This window comes from Phaseolus vulgaris, chromosome 3 (assembly GCF_051622355.1).
Source record: "Phaseolus vulgaris cultivar YP4 chromosome 3, ASM5162235v1, whole genome shotgun sequence".
NCBI lineage: Eukaryota > Viridiplantae > Streptophyta > Magnoliopsida > Fabales > Fabaceae > Phaseolus > Phaseolus vulgaris.
In genome coordinates, this window is record NC_143500.1 from 21,775,668 (window position 1) to 21,790,954 (window position 15,287).

The following is a 15,287-nucleotide window of genomic DNA, read 5'->3' on the forward strand; positions in this document are numbered from 1 at the left end:
TACAGCAGTAAAATATGATCCAGTCAAGTTGAAATCGCTAAAATATAAACATTATGATCATGATAGTATGTTTATCTCTTATACAAATGACTAAATAAATAAAATATAATTTGCTTTAAATTTTAAATTACAAAAAAAATACTTCTGAACAAAAATAATATAGGTTTATAGTTGAAATTAATTTTAATATCCATAAAAATGTGTTTTGTTTGGAATTAAAGGTGCAGGGTGAATGACGTAGTTGAGTGAAGCGTGGAAAAGTGGAATAATAATAATTGGAATAAAAAAAGTAAGAAAGAAAGTGACGTGGAGGTTGTTCTTTGTGGATAAACGCACCTTGTTTTCTATTACTCTTTAATCATCTAATCCACGCCCACCGTTTTCTCACATGCGCCCACAGATTTAATCTTCTGGAATTTTCATTCTTCAATATTTCTATAGCCTGTGCTTTCCTTTTGATACATTCTTTACCATGTGCTATCTTCATCACAAAATAACTTATACAGAATAAAATTAATAAGGGTTAAAATAAAAATTCATTTTATTTATAAAATGTAATTTTTTTAAATATCTTCAAACGTTAGGCTATATAAAATAATTATATTTTTATATCTAAATCATAATTATCCAAATTCATATCATTTTAAATGCATTTTCAATAAATTTATCTAAGATTCAAATCCATATTTTTGAATTTTAAATTAAATTTATTTAATTAGATTTTGATTAGACGTAAATTAAATTATTTCTCAAATTTATTAAATCTAAAGTAAGAAGAGTTTAAGTTATATAAAGTTATGAAATGTTGTATTATATCACATCTAAATAAGACATAATTAAGTTGGTTGAGTGAAGATAAGTTAGATTGGGTTATGTTAAAATCAAATTGTGTTAGTTCAAATTTAGGTTAGGTTGGGTCAAGCGAAACACAAATCAGGTTGAGTGTCTGGTTAGACCCAACCTTAAATTAAATTGAACCTAAGTCAAGTTTGGTTGAGTGTAACACTCCGAAAATACATCTAACTATTAAAAACGTTCTACGTATTTCTATACAAAATTAGAATTTTTTCAAACATTTCTAATACATGATTAGGGCATATAGAAATACAAATATTTACAACATAAGTTTCAAAGTCAACACCCTAAAGCTCTTCAGACCCTCCGACACCTGTAATATCATCTGCTCGTGTACGTAGTACAATCATCGCAGTTCAAACACAACAAGAAAAGCAAGGGTAAGCTAGTGAAAAGAAATTGCATATCATATCTAATTCTTGCAAAAAGAACCAACCAAACAAATCATTTATAAACATTTCTTTAAATGTTGTCATGTAAAATTTCAATATCAATTTCATCATTCATATAGATCACACATGGATCTATTTTTAATCACAATCATTGGATTTCATTTCAATCCCACTTCGTCTTCCAGAATACATTTTTTCAACCAAAATAATACAACTAAATATTTTTTAAATGATTTCATTTTAAAAAAATTAATAAGGTTTCTTAAAACAAAAAGATTAAACTGAAATTATATATAGTAAGGACGATTTGATGAGTACGAATTCAATTATACTACATTTTACAAAAATAGTTTTTCACATATACGATTTCAACATAATTATTTTTTTATCTATTAATTAAAATTATATGAACCAAATTCAATTTATTCACAAATGATATCCAGCCAAAATTTAACTACCACTCGTATCTTTCATATACCATATTTTTGAAAATTTCATGAATCATAAACATGGATAGTAATTTCTTTAAAATTGTTTCGTAATTTACACGCATATTTTTGTCCAATTCTAAAATAAAAAAAACAAATTACCCATTTAAAACAAAATACGAAATCAAATTACACTCTTTTAGGAAAAAAAACATATTTAAAACATCTAATATAATATATATGAATACTACACTGGTGACAGAAGATACTGTGAGGATGTGTTATTTGGAAGAAGAGTCTAAGCAAACAGTGTGGTGGTTGGTGGGGGGTCGATCCAACTGGAGAAAGCAACTAGAAATGACCAAACAAATAAAGGTGGAATGAATTTGTGAAAGTGACAAAAGGTTATTGAGGATTCCTATTTCCTAAGTTTCACAAAACCTACTTCTCCTTTTGATTATCACCCACAAACACTCCTCCAACTCCAACTTCTTTAAACAACAAAAACAATCCAGGGACCTTCACTTTGTTTATTGAGGCTGTCTCGTAGCCACGTGTATTCATTTATCGCCCTTCCTTTCACAATAACGTCTCAATTTCTCATTATAACGTCAAACTCCTTTCTCTGAAAACAACATCTCTTCAATGGGACAAGATACATAATTTCCACTATCGGAACTTCTTCACCTCCCATTAATTTAAAAATAACTGTCCCAATAATCTACTCAAATATGTAAATTTCATAAAAAAAAATACTTACTCTAATTTTATCTAATCCATAAGCCCACTTCAAGATAATAAACATTTCAAATTAGATAATTTATTTTTTTAACTCATTTTTAATTAGAACACAGATATTTTTAGATATAATAAGTGTTCCTGCCGACGATACTCCCATGTCTGATTTTCTGTGCCTTTGTTCGTTCCTTTCTCTCGATCAAACACCTGAAATCACAAAGAAAAATAGGCGTCCTAGAGGCCGTTTGCACTCCGACACTCAAGTCAATCTTAGGGCTAGGAAACACCAAAACTATTAAGCGTAAAGCTCTATGTCACTGTGTGTATTCAACGGCGCAAAATGAATAGCGCACCTTACTAAGTTTGTTACTTCCCTTTATATAGCCTAGGGTTTCCACTGTTTCCGTTACCCACTCTTAGGATAACCTAGCGCGTGGGGTTCCCTAACTAGAGTGCAACCTCTGACGGGACGACCACCTGGATGCCTCCTCGTGCACCTGATCTCTGGGGTCACCTGTCCTGGGAGCGCCTTAGTTGTTCACGTGCCATGCATGCAGCTCACCCCTGGAACGTGACCCTTACAGGTCGTATCTCTTCCAGTGGCTATTTGCTTGTGTTACGCCTGAACGCGTCATCCACACCACACGCATGGACTCTTGTGACCTAGGCTTCTCCCTAACTGATAACTGGTGTGTGGTCTGGGATCCACCTTTAGTGGCCCAGCTCTGCTGTTTGAGTCACCGATGTTCGACCTCTCTACACCGCCTAGTGACATGTCGACACATCCCGGTGACCGATGTCTGACCACTCTTCAGTATCTTGGCGCATGCGCCTCGCGGGTCACTGAACCACGCCGCTCGAGGGACCCAGCTTACGTGACCCCTTTACTACCAATGGTCAACTAGACCCGATGACTGGTCTGTACATAAGCCCCCCAGTCTCGAGTTGTAACTTGTTCAGCGAAGAGACTAAGTCCTTGCCCCTGGCGAACTACGTGGCTCTGTACGGCAGGACATGAATAGTGCACCGAAGTGACACTTCTCTCTGTCCGCTTAGATTTGTGCGCACGTGTCTTGATCCAACGACCACGACTTAACGTCGCTCGCACTTCTCAATTTATGTTAAGTATTCGAAAACGCGAGCTCCAAGTCACTGTTCCATCATTCAACTTCTTCGATCGCTTCACCTTCTTCCTCAAGCGTTCTCACGTTTGGTTGCGCCAAGTTCAGAACTTTCAAACCCTCTGATCAAAAGGTATGAACTTTACCCATTGATCGCTCTTGTTTATTGATTCCGACGCTTGATAATGCTTGGGACTGTTTAATTTTTCTGCTCTTTCGTCGCTCCCCTGTTTCTTTAGGTTTTCTCTGAGTGTGGGGTTTTTTTCTGGTTTTCGTTGGGTTGCGCCATCACCCTCTTCTAAACCTTGTTTTTCTCCTTTCTTTTTCTTGCTTTTAGCTTTCTTCGAGATGGCTCGAACGAAAACAACGTCCAATCCTCCTCCCCAAGTAGATTACTGAGCCCTCTACCCCTGGGCTTTCGCTGAGCTCCTCGCCGAGACCTCCACCCTTACCTCAAGTAAGGACGTGGTGACACATTGGGACAGTGAGCCTAAATGCAATGGGCGAGCATTCGGGAGAGAGAGTGACGTGTATGTCTCGGTTCGTCCCTGCACAAAGGGTGAACTCGTCTGCGCGGACAATCTTTGCAATGGAGGGGATCCCTTTTTCTTCCTCTACCAGACTGTCTTCAAATGTATTAAGCTGCGTCTCCCTCTCACTAGCTTTGAAACTATTGACGAAAATCAACGTGGCCCCTGCCCAACTGCATCCCAACAGCTGGGCGTTTATGAGGGCCTTCTCTATCTTGTGCAACCACTTTGGGCACCCTCCATCTGTCGACGTCTTCCTTCACCTCTTCGGAGCCAAAAACCCCGGGAAGAACATCTGGGTGAGTTTTAGTGGTGTGGCTGGGAGAGTCCTTCTCACGCTCTTCCAACAATCCTACAAGGGCTTCAAGGGGAAGTTCTTTAGGGTGTGCTACTCCCCTAACGACCCCACCCTCCTCGACGAGTTCCCCCTGTACTGGGTGGGGGAACTGAAACTCTAAAAGCCTAAGACCCTCGAGGAGTTGTCTTCCGCTAATTGCGAGGTTTGCCAAACCTTCATGAGTTTGAGAGCAGTGTTCAACACTGTTGAGTTAATCAAGCGCGAATACGATGTCGCGACCCTCAAGGGCTACATCGGCATCTCTTCCTTTATGCTCATCTGCTTCTTCTACTTGTGCATTCTGCTTGTGTATTCTGCTTCCCTGTTTGCTTACCCCTTATGTTCAGATAGTCTCATATCTTCATGTCCCTTACAGGTATGGTGTTGAGCAAAGAGAAACAGACGAGACTAGCTGCCGTCCTTGCTCGTCGCCAAAAGGAGCCTGAGGCCGCAGGTGCTTCTGCTCCTGTCGCCCCCGTCTCTGTCGTCGCCATGCCTTCCCCTACTCCTTCCGCTCCCATTGTCGTGGTCCCTCTTGTTGCGGTCCCGGCATCCCCTGCTCCGGCACCCCTGGGGGAGGGGTGGTAGAGATCGAATCCAATGAAGAAACCGCGGAGGGCCCCATCTTCAAAAAGCGTAAGGCCATGGTGGCGGTGACCTCCCAATCTTCCATCACGGGCCACCCTGCGTCTCTCTGGGACCACCCACTAAGCGCTTCCTCGCCTACTGGCCATCTTGCGCTCGAAGGTGACAGCGAGAGCGCCCCTGCCGCTCCTTCTGCCCGCTGTCCTCCAACATGCCCTCAAAGGCTTTCAAACGAGGGTGGTGGAGGATCCGGACGAGGGCACCGCGAGGGAAAGGTTGGGCTTTAATTTTGGGTCCTCCTTGCTCAATCCACCACTTTCGTAAGCAGGACTGAGGTGAGAATTAAGAAGGAACTGGCCCTGGCTGAGGAGGAGAAGAAAGAGGAGATGGCCTTGTTGGCTCGCACTTTCGCTACCCGCGAAACTGCCTTAGAGCAGGAGTTGGCCAGCCTCTGTCGAGTTGAAAAGGACCTCTCCAAGCGGCTTCATGACAAGTGCTAGGAAGTTCTTGAACTGGAAGCCAGGATCTTGCCCTTGCGGACCAGGGCGATCGATCTGGAAGAGGAAGCCAAGGCAACTAAGGCTAAAATGGCCAGGCTTGAAGAAAGGGTTACCGATCGGGAGGTGCAACTTGGTCATGTGGAGACTGAGCTCATTCAGCAGGCTGAGAAATTCAAGGCTGAGCTAATCCAACAGGCTGAAGAGTTCAAGAAAGCGGAGGCTGAGCTGCTTGAGGATGCCGCCGATGCGTTTGCCTCGGAGTTCGAGGGTGCCCTTGAACAGGTTGCATGCACGTACCCTGAGATAGACGTCTCATACTTCGCCACCTCGAAGCGGGTCGTGGAGGGGCAGATCGTGCCTCGGACACCACCATCAGAAGTTTGGGCATCCCGGTCGGCAACTTTCTTGATGTATGAACACTTGTAACCTGTTTACTTGTACTAATCTATTTGAATGCCACCCTCTCAACTTGCGTTCTTTGTTGTTAATAGATAGCCGTTGCAGTGTGTACTGACTTCCGCTAACAGCGCTAACGATCCTTTATGCTTTAGGTAATACGCTTCTCCACCCCGCCCCACCTTATCTCCTCCTCCAAGGGCGCGGAGGTGTACACGCGAAACATTAATTGGTCTCTCCCTTGTTGCTTAGAGTTAAGGAGTTTAACTGGTGAATCTTGCTTCCTTACCCTGGCGTTTTCACTCGAAGGGGGAGACGTCCTCTACGGACCTTCCTGCCCTCCTTTGGAGCTTCCACCCCAAGGGGACAAGCTCGTAACTGACCCCAGCATCGCCCAAGGGTGAGAAGGATTTATCTAGCGAACCATACTTGTTCAGTCTTGGCGTTCTCACTCAAGGGGAAGGTATTCTCTGGCAAACTTACACTTCCACTCTCGAGACTTCTAACCCAAGCGAACAATTCGTAACTGACCTCTTCATCGCTCAAAGGCGAGGAGGATTTAACTGGAGAACTACTTCGTTCTACCTTAACGCTCTCACTCAAGGGGGGAGGTGTTCTCTACGAACATACATTTCCCGCACTCGAGACCTCTAACGTAAGGGAACCAGTTCTTAACTGACCTCATCTTCACTCAAAGGCGAGGAGGATTTTACTGGTGAACTATTTCGTTCAACCTTAGAGTTCTCACTTGAGGGGGGGAGGGGTGTTCTCTACGAACCTACCTTTCCCCTCTCGAGACCTCTAACGTAAGGGAACAAGTTCGTAACAGCTTTGTACAAAATTCGAGAAAATATTTCAATCGAAATTTATTGGGTGACCTCATTAAAAAACCCTTAGAAGGGAAAAAGAGTGTCCCCTAAGAACTATGTACAATGTCACTATTCAACTGAAGTAAAACTTGAGGTTGACCGCGTTCCATGTACGAGGGATCGGGCCTCCTTCAAGCATCTCAAGCTTGTATGCTCCATTCCCAAGGGCCTCTGTCACTCTGAAAGGACCAGTCCACTTGGGAGACAACTTGTTTTCTAGTTGATAGGGGTGGGCTTTCTGCATTACCAGGTTGACAACCTGAAACTGGCGAGGCTTTAGCTTCGAGCTGTGCTTGTACTCCACCATTCTCTTCAATGCTTCAACTTTGATTCTTGCTTCCTCCATGACTTCCTCCTATAGGTCCAGGTTCACCTTTCTTTCTTCGTTGGACTCTTCAGCCACGAAGTTCAGGAAACGCGGCGAGCTCTCATGGATCTCCACTGGAATCATCGCTTCCAACCCATATACCAAGCTGAAGGGTGTCTCTCTGGTGGTGGACTGGGGAGTGGTGTGGTAAGCCCACACGATTCTAGGAACCTCCTCTGCCCAAGCTCCCTTGGCCTTCTCAAGCCTTCTCTTCAGATCTCTTAGCAGGACTCCGTTGGCAGACTCGACCTGCCCATTCGTCTGAGGGTGTTCTACTGATGCAAATACCTGCTTAATTCCAACCTCCGAGCATAGTTTACCCAGTTGTTGGCTTGCGAACTGCGTGTCGTTATCAGACACCAAGCGCTTCGGTACCCCGAAGCGGCACACTCTGTTCTTCCACACGAAGTGTGTGACCTACTGGGTCGTGATCTGGGCTACGGGCTCAGCCTCGATCCACTTCGTGAAGTACTATATGGCTACCACGAGGTACTTCATCTGCCTTTTTTCCAGAAGAAAGGGTCCCAGGATATCGATTCCCCATGTATGGAAAGGCCAGGGGCTGTGAATTGACTTGAGCTCCTCTGGCGGCGCCTTATGTCAGTCAGCGTGCTGCTGACACTGTTTGCACTGCTGCACGTATCTTATGCAGTCTTCCCTTACTGTAGGCCAATAATATCTCGCACGAGTAGCTTTTGACGCTAGAGATCGTCCACCGATGTGACTCCCGCATATCCCTTCGTGGAGCTCTGCCATTATGTGTGCGCATTAGTCTTCGCTTACGCATACCAAGATCGGGTGGGTGAACCCGTGTCTGAACAGCTCCCCATCGATGAAAGTGTACTTGGCAACATTTTTCTTTATTTTTCTGGCTTCTGTGGGTTCCGGAGGGAGTGTCCCATCAGCCAAGTAGCGCTTGTAGGGCGTCATCCATGTTCCTCCTAATTCTTCAGTCGTGCAAACCTATAATGATTCTTCCCCAAGCATTGGGAATGTGCTTACCTTGGGCGTTTGGAGTGTCTCCTGGGTAAGTGACCAATGACTCGTCGACACTCCTCTCGATGCGCTGACCTGGTGCACCCAGTTATCGGCGGTAAATGTTCGAGGTGTCTTCAAGGTTTCTTGTATGACCGTCCTCTGCCCGCCCCCCTTGCCCGAGCTAGCGAGTTTAGCCAACAAGTCTGCCCGAACATTCTGCTCTCTTGGGACATGCACCAACTCGAACACCGTGAAAGACCCCTTCAAAATCTGAACGTACCCTAAGTAGGCAGCCATTTGAGGGTCCTTGGCCTGATATTCACCAGTCACCTGACCTGTGACTAGTAGGGAGTCGTTCTTCGCTACCAGACTCCTCGCCCCTATTTCCTTTGCCAACAACATACCTGCAATGAGGGCTTCGTACACCGCTTGGTTGTTGCTTGCTTTGAAGGCGAACTGTAGGGCCTGCTCGATCAACAACCCGTTTGGTCATTCTAAGATAACACCTGCTCCGCTGCCTTGTTGGTTAGAGGACCCATCTATAGAGAACACCCATCGGAAGTTGGCTTCTTCCTGGTGTGCATCTGCCGAGGAGAGCTCTACCACAAAGTCAGCGTAAACCTGACCTTTGATAGGGCCTCTAGGCTCATACCGAATATCGAACTCAGAAAGTTCAACCGCCCAGCGCACCATCTTGCCTGCCACATCCGGCTTTTGTAGGACCTTGTGAATGGGTAGATTTGTCATCACTGTTGAACCAAGTGGTGTTCAATGTTTTGAAGAATCCAAATCCTTTGAAGGATGATGAAGCCTCTGCTTTGCTTGATGCTGTTGTGCTGGTTTAAGCTTTGTTATGGGGTAGTTCAATGTTGTAATCGACCCTTAGATTAAATCTCAAAGCAATTAGCATCTCAATTTTTTATCAAAGCAAAATGTTTTTCAAACTAAGTTGAAACAACCGATTGTTTTGTCGAAACAACCGATTGTTTACACTTAGGTGTTTTGAGAAAGTTTGAAAACTGTTTTTGAATGGTGTTTTTGTTAAGTAACAAAACAACCGATTGATTCGAGAAAACAATCGATTGTTTGTTTTAAAACCATAACAGAAAAACTGTTTTCTTTGACTGAGCTTTAAATGCTTTAACTGAATACGCTCCAGTCATTAAATGCTTTGACCAATCATCTTTAAATGCAATTAAGAGTTTGTTAAGTTTTGATAACAAACTATATTCTTAGATATATTCTGAAAAACTGTTTTTAAGTTTTAAGAATCTTAAAACAGAGTTTTGATCTAAGAGTTTTTAAAAAAAGAGTTCTGAGATTGCTAAAGAGTTGAGAGATTGATCAAGGTGCTGAATAGGATTCTTCTTGTATTGATTTCAGATATTCATCTGTAACAAGTGTAATCTTTGTAAACTGCTGAACAATTCGTTTGTGTGTGTTGCTGAGATTGGTTGTGTGTTCTTGAGGTGTTCAAGATCAGCAATCTTAGGGTTGGCCAAGGAGAGTGTGTGTCTTGAGGTTTTCAAGGTCATTCTCTTGGTTGTGGTGTAAGTGATCAAGTGGTGATTGCTTAGTGGATATCCTTAGGGTTTCTGAGAAGACTGGATGTAGCTCTAGTTTGGAGTGAACCAGTATAAACAACTGTGTACAATCTCTCTATCCTTACCTCTTTAAATTCAGTTTGTTTGTTGTTTGCTGGTATAAACAACCGGTTGTTTCGAAGAAACAACCGATTGTTTTTCCTGGTATTACAGTTTTGCTTGCTGTTTTGGCTAACTGAATTGCTGAATCAATTGGTTTCTGAAATAAGTTCATTCTAGCTTTGAAAAGTTTGCGAAAACCTCTTTAAACAATTCACCCCCCCTCTAGTTTAAAGCCATCTTTTCTAACAATCACCACCATAGTGAAGCTCTGGAAATAATGGCGAAGCCTTCTCGCTGAGAATACCACCGCCAGGGCTGCCTTCTCTAGTGCCTGGTACTTTACCTCAGGCCCTTGCAATACCTTACTCATGAAGTGAGTTTCTGAACCTGGTCCTGTTCCTGAACAAGGACTGAACTGATCGCCCGGTCATTCACCGCAAAGTATAGGTGATGAGCATATATTTATTCACACTCACTAGCCTTATTCATAGATTATTGGACTATAATAATAAATAAATCCATTATTTTAATTAACATTCTTATAATTGGGTTTATTTGGGCCTTAACTATTATTATTGTTAATTTTTTCTTTTTAGAGTAAATTATCCAGAGGAAGCATCTACCTTTGTGAATGGGCAAAATATGCAAATGTCCCAGTTGCTTTTTGAACCAAAACAGAAAAAATATTCTGAGGAGAAGAAAGAGAAAATAAAAGCTACAAGATTCCAGAAACAGAATTGGAAGCAAATCTTCTGCAAAATAAAAAGAATTATGGAAAGTGGAAACTGTTTACAAAATCTAAACTGCAATATTTTCCCAAAATCTTTGGAGCAGAAAAGCCTATAAAAGGACACAAGCATCAAGGAGAGAAGAGAGAGCTTCATAGGATTTTCTTAGTTTATTTTCCTCTTAGTAATTCTTTTGTTTTGCCTCCGCATGGAAGGCTAAACCTTTTTTATTGATTCTTTTGTAATTCCCCATTGAGTTCTGAGGTTTTGTTCAATAAAAGTTTCAATTTTTAATTCTCTATAGCAGTTGTTTTTATTGTCTAATCTCCTGGAAAACTGGTTTTTGTGAGAGGTTGTACTTGAACGCATGATTGAGAGTCCTCCTTATCTTAAACTTTGGTTTCTTAGTTAGTTCGCATTGTTCTAATTAATTTCTTGGGCGCATGATTCAAGGGAGAGGAGGTAAGCATTCCCATGGAGTATACGCATGGAACAAAGTGGGTATTGATTAAACTAGTAGACGCATGCTTTACTGGTGAGTTTCAGTTGAATCAGATCGGCGCATGTTCAATCTGGTTTAGCTCTGTTGGAGGATTGAGAAAAGATTAATCTTTAGAGAACCTGTGAAGAATTCAATGGTGGAAGAACATGGGATCAACCGTTTTTTATTTACTATTTTAATCTCTTTTATATTTTCTGCACAACTATCTCAAACCCCCTTTTTATCTTTATTGTTATTGCTAACTTTTATTGCTTGCAGATAGATTTTAAACCTTGATCAACTGATTTTACTATTGGATTCGTTGAGAGACGACTTGGGGACATTTGTCCACAATTATACTATCATCTCTCTAGTATTAGACAATTCTACGCTAGAATCATATTAATTTGACACCAAAACGACAGCTATCAATAGGCGAAGCGGTGTGTTCGGCTGCGGTTTGCACAGGACTGGAGGGTTGGCTAGGTACTCCTTCAGCTTGTGGAACGTCTCTTTACCATTTTGGGTCCATAAGAACTTATTGTTCCTTCTTAGGCACTAGAAGTAAGGGTGACCCTTGTCTCCTCCAGTTGATACGAACCTGGACAGGGCAGCCATGCGCCCTGTTAACTGTTGTACCTCCTTCACTGAACTTTTGCTTCTCATCGCCAAGATTGCAGCGCACTTCTCTGGGTTCGCTTCTATCCCACGTTCGGTGAGCAAGAAACCCAGAAACTTCCCTGCTTCAACTCCGAACACACACTTCTCGGGGTTCAGTTTCAGTCTGTACCTAGTTATTGTCGTAAATAGCTCTTCCAAGTCAGCGAAGTGCTGCTCTTTCACTTGCGAGGTCACCACCATGTCATCCACGTAGGCTTGTACGTTTCGCCCTATCATGGGCGCGAGCACCCTGTCCATTAGCCTCTGGTAGGTGGTGCCTGCATTTTTTTAGCCTGAAGGGCATGACCTTGTAGCAGTAGCAAGACAACTCAGTCATAAACGCTGTCTTGCACTCATCCCTGGGATGCATCTTAATCTGGTTATACCCAGAAAAGGCATCCAGGAAGCTGAGCATCTTGCAACCTGAGGCGCTGTCAACCAACGCGTCGATGCTTGGTAGAGGGTAAGAGTCTTTCGGGCATTCTTTGTTAAGGTCCGTGAAGTCAACGCACATTCTCCACTTCCCATTGACCTTTTTCACCAAGACCACGTTCGCCAGCCATTTTGGGTACTGTATCTCCCTGATGTGGCTAGCGTTTAGCAGCTTCTGCGTCTCTTCCCTGATGACCTGACACCTCTCGTCATTAAACTTCCTTCGCCTCTGGCGGACAGGTCGAACCTTGGGGTCCATGGTTAGGTGGTGGCACAGGAAGTCTGGGTATATGCCAGGCATGTCCGAGGCGGACCATGCGAAGGCGTCCAGGTGGCGCTCTATAACCTCGACAATCCAATCTTGCACCACTTGGTCGAGAGCATTGCCAAGCTTGAAGACCTTCCCTCTAATCTCTCTATCCTTCACATCGTCGACCGGCTCAGGTCGCCTCTCCCTGGCGATCTCTGCACGGGTGATTTCTGCTTTGGTAGGCCTCTCTTCACTTTGTTCCCGATGGGTGATAGAGGGCACTGCTCTCTGCACTTGCTCCCCCCGAGCAATTCCTGCATAACTGGTCTCGGGCTGGGCGACCTCGTCTGAGTGCGGTGCGCGCGTAGTGACCATGAATACCCCCCTCTTCGTTTTGAGGTTGTTCTCGTAACACCTCTTGGCCTCCTTCTGGTCTGACTTGATCGTAATCACCTTCCTTTTCAAGTCAGGAAACTTCATCTTCATGTGCCTCGTTGACGCTACCGCCCTCAACCTGTTCAGCGTTGGTCTGCCCAACAGTATGTTATATGCGGAGGGGGCATTGACGACGAGGTACCTGATGTTCTCTATACGGGACGTGGTACCATCTGTGAAGGTGGTCCTCAGCTCTAAATGCCCACACACCTCCACCTGGTCTCCTACGAAGCCGTACAGGCAACCCGTATAAGGCCTTAGCAGATCACGGGACAACTGTAGTTTGTTGAAAGTCCTCCAGAACATCACGTCTGTCAAGCTTCCCTCATCCACTAGGACACGGTGTACCTTTCTTCCAGTGGTTACTACTGAGATCACCACCGGGTTGTTGTCGTGTGGGACACATCTCAGAGGTCGGCCCTGGTGAAAACGAGGTCCACGTCGAGCATGTCGTACGCTTCTTGCCCTTCTACCGACATTACTGCTCGTGCATACTTCTTCAGTTGGGAAGCGGTGCACCCTCCTCCTGAAAACCCTCCTGAAATGGTGTGGATTTCACCATGCACGGAAATTTCATGCTCCTGGCCACCCCCTGTCATCGCCACGTCCTCGGTCCCCTGTGTCTTCTGCATGTAATCCCTCAGGAAACCGTTCTTCACCAACTCGTCTAGTTGGTGTCCCAGCGCCAAGCAATTGCGTATGGGGTGACTGAACGCTTGGTGGAACTCACACCAGACATTCTTGTTGGGCCCATGCTTCTTGTCGGTCTTAGGGGGCATCTTCAGCCTCTTCGCTATGTTGGGGATAATAAACATTTCAAATTAGATAATTTATTTTTTAACTCCTTTTTAATTAGAACACAAATATTTTTAGATATAATAAGTATTTTAATAAGTAGATTAAATTACTGTTATATTTTATAATTTACATTTTAATCCTTAAATTATTATTATTTTATATATTTTTTAATGAATTATAATATCAAAAGTTTGAGAACTACCACTACAAGAAAAAATGGTTTTAATAGGAATTTATTTTTACATTATCCATGATTAAAACTTCTATTAAGTCATTTACCCAGAGTTGTAGTTTCCCCCGCTAAACCATCCTTGGGGAATGTGTTTTTCGGAGTTTTTTTAAACTTTAGAAAAAGTATTTCAGAACCCATGTTAAATATCATGGGTTTCAAAACCTCTGTAAAATACCATTGGTTAAAAACCTTCATTAAATACCATGGGTTTCAAAACTTGCATTAAATACCATGAGTTTCAAAACTTTCATAAAATGACTTGCTATTTGAAATAATCTTCAACCCCATTTTTCACGATCTCTATCGATTTTCCTAACTTCTCTCTTCCACCGTAGACACATTGCTATTCGACACATGCTCAATGGTCGTCGACGACACTCCTAGCAAAGAATCACAAACCACTATTACCTAACTCGACAACAAATGATGTTTATCACTACTTTATATATCCTAAATAATTGCATTATCTGTCATATGTGGGCTTCAAAGCCATGTGTGTTATTACCTAAATATTGCAAGAACATATTGTGAGGAGAAATTAACTTTAATACTTCTCAATTTTACAATGAATTAATTATTATATGCATTTTAAAATACAGACCTTAATTTAAAATATTTCAAAATTATGAGAATTAAATATTAACAATTATAACTAAAACTAAAAATGCACATAAAATATACGAACATCAAAAGTTAAAACAAAATAAGTCAGGTTTTTTTTGAAGTATGAGCTCAAAACAAAAAAACTAGGAATTATATAAACCAACTACCATCAATCATAAAAAAATATGAAAATACTATTGAAATACTTATTATCGAAGGTCATTTTGCTGAGTTTTTAAAATGATTTTTTGAAACTTTAGAAAACTTATTTGTAATATAAAGTTACACTATTCAAAATTTTAGAAAATTTAGTTATAAAATATATTAAAGCTATATAGATTTTAATTATTTATTTATAGATAGATTTAATTTTATTTATTTATTTATTGAAGTTTGAAAAATTTGGAGTGTTAAATTTAGGTTCTACAATAAATCTTTAGAATTTAACGAAGGTTAAAAAATACCTCCGTTATTTTGTTGAGATTTTAGAATAAACCTTTGAAACTTAATAATGTTAAAAAGATTTCTGTTAATTTGCTGAGGTTGTATAATAAATTTTTGGAACTTATTGAAAGTTAAAAAAACTCCATTATTTAGCTGATTTAGAATAAACCTTTGGAATTTAACAAGGGTTAAAAATGTTGAAGATGAATGTTGCTCATTCAAGTCAATGTGTTTGATGTAGCAAAGTTTGTGTCTTGCTTTGAATATTGTTTTTGTACTTGGGTAGTCTTGTATATAGGTTAGCGTGTGTTTAAAGTGAGCTTTTTGCATCGTGACCCACCTCTTAACCCTTATCAAGGTGATAAGATCAAACACAATGTTTTTCTCATGTTTTTTCACAAAATATGTTTTACTGCACTGAAAATGAATTTGTTGTTTCTCAAATGAATAAATTCTTTTCTTTAACTGATGCCTTGTTTTCT

General features: G+C 41.7%; 1 protein-coding gene across 1 annotated transcript; it reads right to left on the reverse strand.

Annotated features, from left to right (window-relative positions):
• Positions 1–11,813: 11,813 nt before the first annotated feature.
• LOC137839345 (uncharacterized) lies at positions 11,814–13,034 on the reverse strand. Its single transcript, XM_090300086.1, has 2 exons — positions 12,144–13,034; positions 11,814–11,987 (listed from the first exon to the last, which is right to left on the reverse strand). The coding sequence occupies exons 1-2, from the start codon at positions 13,032–13,034 to the stop codon at positions 11,814–11,816; spliced, it is 1,065 nt and encodes a 354-aa protein (XP_090156212.1).
• Between the last annotated feature and the right edge of the window lie 2,253 nt (positions 13,035–15,287).

Excerpts from the sequence above, each read along its gene's own strand:
- LOC137839345 (XM_090300086.1), bottom strand. The coding sequence starts at position 13,034 with ATGTTCTGGAGGACTTTCAACAAACTACAGTTGTCCCGTGATCTGCTA. Across the intron at positions 11,988-12,143 it reads ACGTGGTCTTGGTGAAAAAG|ATTAAGATGCATCCCAGGGA; the intron begins GTCAATGGGAAG and ends GGGTATAACCAG.